Source organism: Ambystoma mexicanum, chromosome 9 (genome assembly GCF_040938575.1).
Source record: "Ambystoma mexicanum isolate Mex_15411 chromosome 9, UKY_AmexF1_1, whole genome shotgun sequence".
Taxonomy (NCBI): domain Eukaryota; kingdom Metazoa; phylum Chordata; class Amphibia; order Caudata; family Ambystomatidae; genus Ambystoma; species Ambystoma mexicanum.
In genome coordinates, this window is record NC_090931.1 from 1,181,843,866 (window position 1) to 1,181,856,790 (window position 12,925).

The 12,925-nt window shown below is 41.9% G+C and overlaps 1 protein-coding gene across 3 annotated transcripts in view; it reads left to right on the top strand.

Annotated features, from left to right (window-relative positions):
- LRP1B (LDL receptor related protein 1B) overlaps nt 1–12,925 on the top strand; it is a 4,835,697-nt gene that overhangs the window by 4,782,987 nt on the left and 39,785 nt on the right. For all 3 annotated transcript variants that reach the window (XM_069616528.1, XM_069616527.1, XM_069616526.1), the window contains one exon: nt 11,854–11,998. In XM_069616528.1, coding sequence (XP_069472629.1) covers nt 11,854–11,998 — 145 coding nt within the window. The remainder of the gene's footprint in view (nt 1–11,853; nt 11,999–12,925) is intronic.

Consider the following 12,925-nt stretch of genomic DNA (forward strand, 5'->3'; position numbering starts at 1 on the left):
TAAAGGACGCCAAGCTTTACACACTGTATGACAATGATGCATAGCAGTGCTATCCCATTGTAGTGGTGAATATTAATTATAAAAGGTACCATGACAGACATGGACTGTTCAATTCTAATCTAGATATAATATTGCCTATAGGTCTGCTCATTTGTGGAAGACAGTAATTTCAGGTGCCTTGTGGGAAAATATAATCACTGTTGTGACATTCCTGGATGTTTTCTCCCTCCAAAGTGGTACCAGAATTATATGATGAAGAGAGTGGGCACTTAGAGGTCTCTGTGCTAAAATGTCTTCTTCAGCATGTACCTGCATACAAGTGGTAACAACATTGACTGCATGGCAGACACAGCACACTGGGTGGTCTTTCCTACCTTCAAAACTAATGAGGGTTCCATGAATAATCCTTGGGCGCAGTAGATGTATGCCTTTCCACTCCAGGCAATCTTGTGCATTCAAGGGTTTCACTGAAAAAGCAACATGAGAATACATATATGGATGAAGGTGGAGGAGGTTAAAGCACTGTGGCTAAGCCGCATCTTTTCATTTTGCAATTGCTGTAGCAGATCATTGATAACATATTAGTGCTATGTTTTTAATTGAAATTTCATGTCCCCTGGTGTGTGCATGTCCTTCACAATGTGTTCACATGCTTCATCAGCAACTGTGAGCCCCGCAAAGGAATGGTTGCTGTTACTGAGAAGGTCAAGTTCTATTTCAGCTGAGCATACCATGCCAATATGAAATTGCAGCAACTGAAAGTGTGCCACAAGCTGCAACTGTGCAAACTAAATAATTCAGTGGACACTATCAGACAAGTTAGGTGATCAGTGCAATCCAATCAAAAATACTACAATAACCATAGCATAGCCCTGGCTAGGGTATTTTTAACACCAAATCAGTGGCATATGCTGTCTGTCTGTTTCTCAGTATGACATTTTGAGGATGCAGGGATACTCATCACATCGATCCATTTGTCAGGTGTTCCTTCTGGTGTACTTGCTAAGCTCAACCTAACCAATATGACAAGGGCTGTTGGGGGTTTTGTGATAGAGCTATTACCTAACTTAGGCATAATTTTAGCTGCGTGGTAAATTGGAAATATTTACCATTGTGGTATACTAGTGGTGTGCATATTTATAATATTGCCCTATATGATGAAACAAACCTTCCCCCTTTTATAATTGTACTCTGTTTAAGAGTTGACTGTAAAGCATAGATGACTGAACCCTACATGCCTTCACACCACATTTTAGAGCTCTGCGTAAAGAAAAGCGCCAGGCGGAATCACTCTGGAAGAGCCTCCCTTGTGCTTCCAACAAAGACAACCTCTTCATTGCATCCCTCAATTACAAGGAAGAGATTCTACAGGCTAAAAAAGAAACATATAGCTTGATACCTGATACGTGCTACAAAGACAGCTCTTGGTGCAACAGCATCCAAAATACTCTCCTCTCCAAAATAACCACCCTACAACCCAAAATCAATGCCAAACAAAATTCCCTTCTCTCCAAACCCCTGGCACCTAAAACACCTACTACTTTCACCCAGCCCCCATTCAGCTTGACCCCTCTCTCTATCTCGGAGGTTGAAAAAATTATCAGCAACCTTAAACCTTCCAACTGCCAAGGGGACTCCTGCCCTGCCCCTATCATCCAGGAATTTGCCCACAACCTTGCCCCCCTTCATTACTACCTTCATTAATTCCTCATTTCACTCTGGAACTGTGCCCAACAACCTTAAGGACGCCTGTGTCATCCCACTGCTGAAAAAGCCGTCACTTGATCCATCCATTCCAACTAATTTCAGACCAATCACAACGGTCCCGTTCCTCCTAAAAATACTAGATAGAGCGGCTTACCTCCAGATACAGAAGCATCTGGAGACTAATAACTTACTTGACACAAGACAATCTGGATTCAGACCTAGGCATGGTACAGAAACAGCCTTACATCTTATACAAGATAAAGGCAAACTAGCCCTACTAATGCTCTTGGACCTCTCTGCGGCCTTCGATTTGGTCAATCACCAAATCCTTTGGCAACTCCTGAAATCTGCCACACACTTTTCTGAAAATGCCACAGATCCTTCCTTGACAACAGACTCATGAAAGTTTTTTCACCCACGGACTCTGCTGACCCATCCCGGTCCCATGTGGAGTCCCCCAAGGATTGTGCATATCTATAATGTCTTCACCAAACCTTTGTTTGATGTGCTCGATTATCTGGGTGTCACCTACACCAATTATGCAGATGACACCCAGATACTCATCCCCATCACTGGTGATTACATCGCAGATGCCAAAGCACTGAATGACATATACCAAGTCATCCAAGCATGGATGGCACATCATGAACTCTGTCTCAATGATGATAAGACAGAGCTCCTCATCCTTGGCACCCAACAAAGACTTAGCAAGCTCGACCTGTCCTTCAGCACTTTCAACATTGATGGTAATTCTATCAAAGTGCCTAAAGAGACCAAAACTCTGGGAATCTACCTCGATTCCACACTGTCCCTTAACCAACAAACCAACACAGTCGCCGCTGCATCAGCTTACACCTGCAAGCTGATCTCAGCCTGCCGCCCATTCCTTTCCACCCAGAACTGCATCACTCTTGCCAGGACATTGGTTATGTCTAAACTTGATTATTGCACTGCATTATATCAAGGTACCAACCAACGTAACATTAACAAACTTCAAACGGCCCAGAACAATGCAATCAGAGCACCCCTTGCCATCCCCAGGTCGGCGCACATCTTTGACACCAGGAAGAGCTTACACTGGCTCTCCGTCGCCCAAAAAATCTCACTCAAATCGCTGACTCTTACTCACAAATGTGTTAACAACCTGGCCCCTACTTACTTAAACTCCCGCTTCTCTCAATACATCCCCTCATGGACACTGAGATCTGCCCAAGCTCAATCGCTCACTATACCGAAATACAACCTACAGACGGCCGGTGGCGTCAGCTTCCCAGTCCTTGCATCCAAACTCTGGAACTCCGTGCCACTTTCCATCAGAACTCTCCCATCTGCCCCACTCTTCAAACATAAAGCCAAGCTGTGGCTATCCTCTACACATCACTCACCACCAACCTAAGCCACATGCTCTTGCTCCTCCTGCACTTCGCTTGAGAATGTATTGTTTTCTCTTTGCCCGCATGTAGCCTTTCACTTTTACCGATGTGCCTTAATGTATGCACCTGTGATTATTATCTTTGACTGTATGTAACTGTATCTTTGTGCCTCAAGATATGCGCCTGGTTGCCCTCAGGCCTAGTGCGCTATACAAATAAATAAAATACAAATACAATACAAATATCCAATAGGAACAAAATAGTACCATATGTTGTGCTGATGACTTATATATGACATCAGACTACATTGTTGTATGGTTCTGTTCAGCTTCCTGCATGCACAGCTGAACACACTCACACACACAGGTTTTCTGGCTTGCTTTTATGGTTCTCAAATTTATATTGCTTACTCTACCAACGGCAGTAAATACTTTACCACTGCGGTATATACACTTATGCACTTCCTGTTTACCTTCCCTCATCCAGGGTATAATCACCAGAGACATAATAAAACAATTCAACCAACTCTTTTTATTACCAATTTAATACATGTGTTAAACATAACGACACTTGTAATAAAAGCTTATTTCATTTTAAAATATCACATTTGTTTGTTCTTACCAATGCATCGACACTGACGTGGTTATCTAAGAGAAGAAATATGAATTGAACATGTGTAAAAGAAAACAGAAAACATTTTGTTAAAAATAACCCTTTGTCCTAACTGATGGGAACTACACAAGCAATCATCAATACTTTTACATTTTACAGATACTTACAATAAACTATGAAGTCTCTGTGCTTTATCAGGAAATTATCCTTCTCTGCCGGGGTTATCTGCAAAGAAGTGTTGCAAACTCTGCACTGCTTTTCACACCCCCAAAGGTCAGCTCGGAGCCCAGCTGCACTAAGGCTTGGCAGCTCAGCATGTCCCTCGGCTCTCTCTCTCTCTCCCTCTTCTTCCGACAGCCAACAGCAAAAAGAACATTACACCCTTTCTGCTTCATGTATTTATGTCTTAGCCCTGTCGATCAAAACAAAACCTGCCCTTTTCTTCATGTCTTCTATCACCCCAGTTAATTTCAAGAGCCATAGAGCTTCTCTGTCCAATCACCCAGCGAGGGCATACATGTATCAACTTATTTCTTGCAGAAACAATAGCTTTTCTGAATGGAAAAGACAGCTCATTCATTTTGCAGCATGTTTACTTCCACAGAATGAACAAAAACATAATTTTCCATCTGTGCTCACTTACATTTCAATGTTAACAGGAGTACAAATGAGTTAATGGGATATTATTTAACAGGGACGGTCAGTTGATTAATCTGGGTTAGTTTCTTCAATGCAAGACAACACAGATGGCAATTCATATATAACATGAGTCATTTTTATATGTGCTCAGTGCATCTTAAATCGGCTGCCTTTTGCAACTGTTTAACTGACACCATTGAAAGCCTAGTTCACTGCCCCATGAACACAATGTATTATTTTTAACCTGCTGCCTTCACTTGCACTAAATAATTTTCTATCCCTATTTGCCTTTATCTATACTGACCCCACTAAAAGTACTGTAATGTTTAAATATGTTGCTGTTCCCATCTGCACTCATTTTACTGGCTGCCTCACTGTGCGAATGCAAATGGATGATTTCTTTCAGTGCTTGCAATATCAATTCAGACAAGAACCCAGACAGCAGAGAGAACACCAACAAGCCAACATTTTGCCACCTAATGCAGGCATAGAAAACTCAAAGATGATAGTGCCATCAACGGGCAGCCCATCACTGACACTTGTTGAACGATTTGTGATGAGCAGCATGGACACACCTTTTCGGGGAGTATGAACTGTGTGAAACCCTCCTAAGTGACATGAGCACCCTTAATACAAGTCAGATCATCAACAGGAACATTCAGCTGGCCAGCATCTAAAAATATGCTTGAATCCCATCGATTGCACACCTCAATGTTAAAACATTACTACAGTAAGCAGTCAATCTGGTTAGCATCACTGGTGTGGGTTGCTGTAGTATATGATGGATTCACTGAGCTGCCCTGCCACAGGTGTGCAGTAGTAGAGAGGTTTTAGTGTGACTGGGGCTATCCTCTCTAATCTCAGGAAAAACTTTGCAGCAATTCCTTTAGAAATGTGATGTTCATTAAATTGAATGCACACTTCATTGCCAACATCTATGGAAGGTCATCCCCCCATGGTCAACACACCAGCTCAGTGAGAATAACAATGCTTTATTACACAGTACAGGTCAGAAACTGAAAAAAAGAGTGGGGTAGATTTTTGGCGTGTTTGGTTGAGAATCATATGGTTGTAGCAGTGACGCTGACTGTCTTGCACATTTCTGCATTGACTATACTGCCAGTTAAGTTTTTGTATCCTGGTCATACAATGTTCAAATGTTTTCATGCTCTCCCACTCATTGAAGCCACAACTTACATTTCTCAGGTTTTTTCACTGGACACAACCACTCACTAAGTTTCATAGGTTCTCCCACATGGCACAGCCAAACTGTCTCCTTAGGAAGAGACTTAAAACCTGTTTATTCAACTAATATGACCTACCCACTCTCAGGAATTTTGTAACAGATGAACCCCGTTCTAGAATGTTTTTGTTTTTGTGAGTTATCGTCTCTGTTTCTAGTGCACTTAAGCCTCCGAGTCAGCGGATGTGCTATACAAATATATCAAATAAAATCAAATAAATAAATATATAAATAAAACCTGATGTTTCTTTTTTTTTATAGATTGCATCTAACCCTTAAGGTTCTTGATTTTATTCACAGGACACAGTCATGAATTATTATCCACGGCATCGCTCACAGGACACATCATCTCAATATGGTTCCTGTTTTTTTTTCAAAGGGTCAAATAACCCCTTGCAGTACTCGGTTTGCTCAGAGGGTTCAGTCACTCCCTAAGGTTTTTAGGTTATTCATAGGACTCAGCTGCCCGTTAAGATTTCCAGGATAATTCAAAGGTCACAGTCAGTCAATAAAGTTTTGAAGCTCTCCCACAGAGCATATACTAGCTCTCCCAAAGACTGCTGCCACAACTGTGAGGCCAGTGACTCCATTAGGATTGCATTATTATTTACCCTTTGCACAATGCCCTAAAGGACGGAAAGGGTGTGGAGCTCTATATGACTCCTGAGGCTGTCCATTACTACATGCAGCCCAGCTCACCAAAACCAAACAACCAGCAACCCACAATGATCTTGTTTAGTGAACCTGTCCATAGATGTGTGCTGTTGGTAATGCAAAACACCAACTACTAGTGGTGCAGCACTGACAAAAGAGGCCTGGCTGCTGTTACAGGTGTCACTGATGCTGATTTGGCAGGCTGGAAAGAAACAGGGGCATGCTTACAAATGCAGCGATGGTGCGTCATGGCCTTGGAATGTGGTAGGACTGTTGTACTCACCACTGCTGGAGGGAGCAATGTTGGCTGTATTTTATTTATTTATTTAATTAGTTATTTAGAATTATTATGAAGCACCATATTCCAACTGGTCTCAAAGCGCTGAAAAACCACACAAAAACCAAACAGTACATACAAGAATAGACCAACGGGAGGGGAAAATAAATGGTCAATAGCCTCTGAGAGTATGTGCATCTGGTACACCCTTCTATCCCACTGATACATGTTGATACCCATTGCCTTTGTCCAATGGACAATGACTCATTTGCCTAGATTTTGCAACTACTTCACCCAATTTAATAGTCATCTACCATGCAGAAGACTTAAGGCTCTTTCATTCATAGTATCTCCCCTCATGGCCGGTGTGAAGATTCACCGGGCATCATCACTTCTTCCCAAGTGGGAGTCCTTTTCCATGAGGTGAGGGAGGTGTGGCCACTACCCAATAGTCCTCCTGACTGTTCGCCTCTACCTCCTAACATGTTATTCTCTCATCCTGAACAGCAAGTTTCCTCTGCTATGTGGAGAACATTTCACCTTTTCTGCCCCCCCACTCCATCTACAGGATGCATTGTGCAGCCTTGTCCTGCTGTGTGATCGATATGCTTGTCTGCTACTCCACTGCCTAGGTAAAAGTGAACACATTAGGTCCTTCTCCTCAGCCTCTCTGCCTGTCACCATGGGGCATCCACTGATTGCCCAGCCTCAATTCCCACTACAAAGTTTACCATAATGCAGCTGCCTCACCCAGTGACTCAGAGTACCAGTATGCATCTCTGCCCTGGGCACATCAATGAACAGATGCACACAACAAGCATGAAGCCCCCTCTGTCCCCCATCAGTCAATCACTGGGGAATTCTACTCCAAGGAGACATTCAGCTACTACTCCACCTTCTTCCTGTCTTCCTCCACTTCTGCACCCGGCATCAGAGACTACCACACATCGTGGTAATGGTGAGAGCTTTGCATGTATGTGCTACCGAACTCTTGAACCCAATGGTTTCTACCATAAGAATCAGAGGGAACCAGCAGAATCCAAGTGACAAATGTGGATAAACAAGGGAACAAACAAAACAATTAAACTCCTAAAACTGCAATTACAAATACAATACAATACAAATTAAACAGTCCTTGGTGTACGTTGGGGCAAAACAGGTATTTTTTTTTTTAAACTATTATAAGGAGACACCCATGGAAAAGGTACAAGTGGAAAAGGGGACACTTTTTTTTTATTTTTATAAAGGGAGAACACAACACACTATCTGTGATGGAATGAATACTGCTCTTCAGGTATATAGCATACACTCTTTCCTCAGCCCCACACCACTACTAAACTAGCAGTCAATCATAAATGTAAGACCGGCACAGCATGAATAGCATACCTCTTTCACCTCTTCTAGGTAGCATGTCCAGGGGCAGGCTATACAATCATCCAAATGGTGTGAGTAAGCATGGAAACATCAAAACAGCCATACAATGGATAGTAAACCAAAATAAACAATTACACTAAAAGGACAGATAAACTGCTAATATATTAACGTTAACACAAGAAGTGAAGAACAGGGGGGCTGCAGGTATCAGTTGTAAAGAGAAATCAACAGGCTGAAGAATGTTTCAATCAGGGAGTCGTGTAATGCTCACTAACATTGTACGCGCCTGCTGATTGGTCAATTTAAAATGTGAGTTGTGACAAAACCTTTGAATGGACGCCATGTTGGGTCTGCGATCTGCATTCGTAGTACAGGAACATTAAGGTATAAACATATTAAAAAATACAAAATTACACTTGTCAAACTAATGAAACAATCTCTGGGGAGGTGAGGGGTGATGAGGATGGGATGGGATATGTCCACCCGAAATGTGTGTGTTTTTTCTTCTCTAAGGTCTGCAAACATCTCAGATGTTCAGTGACTTTGCTGAGATTTTCGTGAACTTGACACAGATTCAAGGACATCCTTGCATATTTCTGCAATTTAGGGCCATTGAAGATCATTTATTGAAAGGCATATAACGTTGGCACCATTAAATGAAACTGCCTGAAATTTTGCAATATAATTTTAGATCCAATTTCGAAAGATTTTGCAACTAGGTGGGGCTCCCAACATCTCTGAATGACAAATCTGCCTACACATTTTGAAAACGATTTTAGACCCAACTTTGAAGGTTAGTGCAAAGATTGAATGGATTTTATGAAATAGGGAATACGTTATATCACAGTTTTGTGTACCTATATTTTGACACGTTAAAAATAAAGTCTGTTGGATTTTGAAAAGATTTGCAAAATTAAAGGGGGGTCCCAAAATGTTTGAATGGCTCATAACTTTGGAACTGTTTGACAAATCTGCATACATTTTTGCAAAAAGATTATAGACCCAACCTTGAATGTTTGTGCAAAGATTGAATAGATTTTGTCAAGTAAGGGATGAGTTATATCACAGTTTTTTGTACCTATATTTTGACATGTAAAAAAAAAATATGGACGGATCTGCAGCAAACTTGTGTGAGGAGCATTGCCAAGAACCCGAAAGCATGGTTTCACAAATATGGGTATAGCCTCGGACAATATGGCCAACGGCCTCCAGGGACCAGCAATGGGATTAAAGTGAGCATCGCCACCATGGACCAGCTGTGTGGTACATTTTTTCAAAATCTGATAGATTTGAATGGAAAAAATATATTCTGCTGGTGGCTACAGCCCGAAGTGCTAGACGGAATTGCTGTAAACTTGAACGATGAGCATCAGCAAGGACCTGAAATCATGGTTTTGCAAATCTGTCCTCTGTTTTATGTTTTCCAATGGGTCAAAATGTATCTACAAAAATAGTGATATAACGTTCCTGCCTGGGCAGTGAGCCTGGTGCTCGTCAAGGAAAAATGGCTGCTCTGATTTGCTTATTGGAGCTTTGGCATGGCCGAAGCCCATGCCCTTGGATTTTGGAGACTGGCCATGGCTGCAAGCAATGGGCACTGTCCATTGGTCACATAATGAGGGTGTAGTGGAACTAAGGATGCAGGCTAGGTGCAGTGAATAAGGGGGTTGTTTTATGGGGCTGTGGTCACGATGGAGTCTCATGTTCTAGGCAATTCAACCACAGGGCAGGGAGCGAGCAAGGGTGGGAAGTACATTAAAACACAATATTTAAGAGCAGTGGGGGAACACTGGAAAGGGACACACCTACTATGCCTTGTGAGTATTCAGAACGTGCAAGTGCAGTAAGGAAGAGGGAAGGGGGTAAGTGCTGAGGAGTCCCAGCTCATGGATGAGTCACAGATGAAGTGCTAGGAATGTTCAGTGCTACACAGACTGGGGCAGCGGGAGGTGTAAGTGCGAACCTCCAGAGCGAAGGGTGTGCAGATGCAAGTGCTGTGGATAGACAGGAGCTGGGCAGAACTGGTGTGGGGGGTAAGGGCCCGAGCATGCATATGGGCCCAGGACACCGATTCAGTAACTGTGGGATTAGCAGAGGAGAGAAGAAGGGAAAGAGGAGGAAAGAGTAAAGTCTTAAGGAGCTTCTGGAATTTGGGAATATCCTGCTAACGGCACAGGGAAATGGTGAGGTTATTCCATGAGGGGGAGTCCACTGAGGAAAGTGTACAATCCCCTGCCCTCTGTTTAGCAAAATGCTTTACACACAAATAGTTTTTGTCAGAGGAACATAGTGGTCTAAAGGGAGAGTATTTAGTGAGATAAGGTTGACGATAGTGTGGTCCCTGGGCCCAGAGAGCCTTGCGGATGATGTAGAGAGATTTGAATTTAATCCATACATCAACCGGATTCCCAGCTAGATAGACCTACACCCAAAACCCTTCCTCCTTTCACAGTACTGAGTATGAGCTGCACAGATAGGCCCACCTCCGAATCCAACCACTCAGACATTATTCACTAATGGACTGCCAAACTGTTAGTGATGGCGTCTTCATTGGTTTTCCTGAATGCCTGTTATTTCCCCAGCTAACGAGATCTAGATTCCAGCTGAAAAAATCTGGGGCTTATTTAGCTGCCCCAGGCCTTTTTCAGGTGCAACACTTATGTGTATTCTTGGCAACTCAACTTTTTTCCAGTGGCCCAGAGGTTGTAAGGACAAGTCTAGGGAAAGCAGAGGGCGGCCAGGGCTAGGAGATACTACCCTTGGTAAATGCAAAATGGCGTCCCTGATTAAAGGTGTGTTATGGTAAAGTTGTCCTTTCGAATTACTACTATAGATTGCTTGTTGTAGCTTGCAACATAGCTGAAGCCCATTCATTAGGGGTTGTGTTCACTCACCATCATCAAAAGCCATGGACAGTGACTCACAGCGGTAGGGTGGACACTGGACGAGGCCACAGTCTAGGTCCGGTGTTTGAGTGTGATTTAACAAATCCAGGGACATGGATGATCCTTATGCCTTAGGCAATATACCCCTAACATGCATCCCCAGCAAATGCTGATGAAAGCATAGCTCTCAACCATTTGGGTCGCAAAGGCGGGTGAAAACACCCGATTTAATTTTTGGCGGGTGAGAGGCCCATTGAAACGAATGGGCTTGCGGGAGGCTTGGCGGGTGAGTCAGCTGTTTACAAGGCGGGTGACACCCGCCAAAAGCGTGCGAGTTGAGAGGTATGTGAAAGTGATGCACTTCAACAAATCTGTTTGTTATAGGAGCATTATAGTTCTTTCATATACGTTGAAAGAACAGTTTATAATAACTTGCCTTCAGTCCTAGAAGATCATGAGACATCTTCTGTTATAAAAACCTTTGGAATTAATTGAAAACAAAACAATGTTAAATGGACATTATGGTTAGGTTGCCCTAATAAAAACGTGTGTAATTCAGTAAAACATTATTTATTAAGGTTCAATTCTAGTTATGCTGCTTTAATGAAAAGCGTTTGTAATTCAGTGAAAACAAATGTTGATATAGGGACATTAAGGTTTGCGGTGCAAAATCTAAAAGCAAAGAAATTCACCAGTCATAGCAAGCTATAGAACCATACGTTGTGCCGCTACTATGCACTGCTTCGACCAACATATATAACAAAACAGAAATGTTAATTTGTGTGCCTTATGAGTGTTTGCCCTATGAGTGTGTACCCTATGAGTGTGTGACATATAGGTGTGTGGTTTATGAATCTGTGGCATATGAGAGTGTGGTCTATAAATATGGGGTATATCATCTGTGTATTTGGTATGTTTCCTGCATGTAGGGAATGGACATCTCCTATACGGCCCCCATACATGTCAAAACGCGTATCATAGCCAGTCCAGAAGTCTGGCTCTTTGAAGCCTTTACATCTTCCTATACTTAATTGAAATGTTTGATATAAAGGTACATTGCATGTTCTAATTATTAGATATTTTTTTCAGAACAAAAACAATCAGGCGGCAACCTGTAACAAATGGTGGCATCAATGTAGAAATTGGCAATCCTTCATACAACATGTATGAAGTGGACCACGAACATAATGATGGAGGCCTTATAGATGCAAAATTCTCAGTAGATCCAGTGAAGGTAAGGGTTCCATTTTGAATATCATTTCATATATCAATAAGGAACGTTTTTTTGGACGAGATAGGAAAACACGTTTGTTTATATTGTGCACATGTGTTGTTGAAATATTTGCCAATGCTGTGTATTCTTTGATCAGTGAAAGCCAAAAATGAACCGACCGATGTTTGATCATGATCACCTAAGAACCGGAACGCTGGCTAGTTTTTGAAAATTAAAAACAGTAAACACATTTCCATAATGTGTTTTACTGATTTACTACCAATAAAAGAGCTTAGCAGTGTAAGCACCTGCTGATAAGTAATGTGGGTGACCTGCGGATTGCGGGAGTACCAATTTCGGTTGGATAATAGGAGTTGCAAATACAAATATTCTGTAGAAAGTAGGCATATGTGCGTTTGACATTAGAAATTATTATTATTATTATTATTATTAATATTATTATTATTATACAATAAACAACGCTGGAAAACAACCGTATTCCCAAACCCCAACCCCGCCTGGATGATAAGCAGATATTATAAGTCAGTATCAAAAGGCATACTTTGCACATGTTCAGATGAGAAGATAATGTACATTTATTATTGTGTTAATCTCAAGGAAAGGTATTATTAGTATTATTATTATTATTATTCACACATACCGTGGAAGGAACGGCGCATTCCATGCAGGCTGTTCTTAAGATCTCTCAATATAAATACGTTCGTGCTTACCTTGAGGTACTGGCGATCAGCTGTTGCGTTCCCATGTAGGATTGCAGAGATAACCATTTAAATGTTGCTTTAATTGAAGTGTATCTTAGGCTTCCGGTTCCTTCAGCATGGATCATCCAGTAGTTATTCGACATTAACTACAGCGAAAGGAGCTCTTGCTCCGGGCAGATGCTTCAATTATAGTGTGGTGGAGTGGTTTCATCACAGAGCCTTTAAA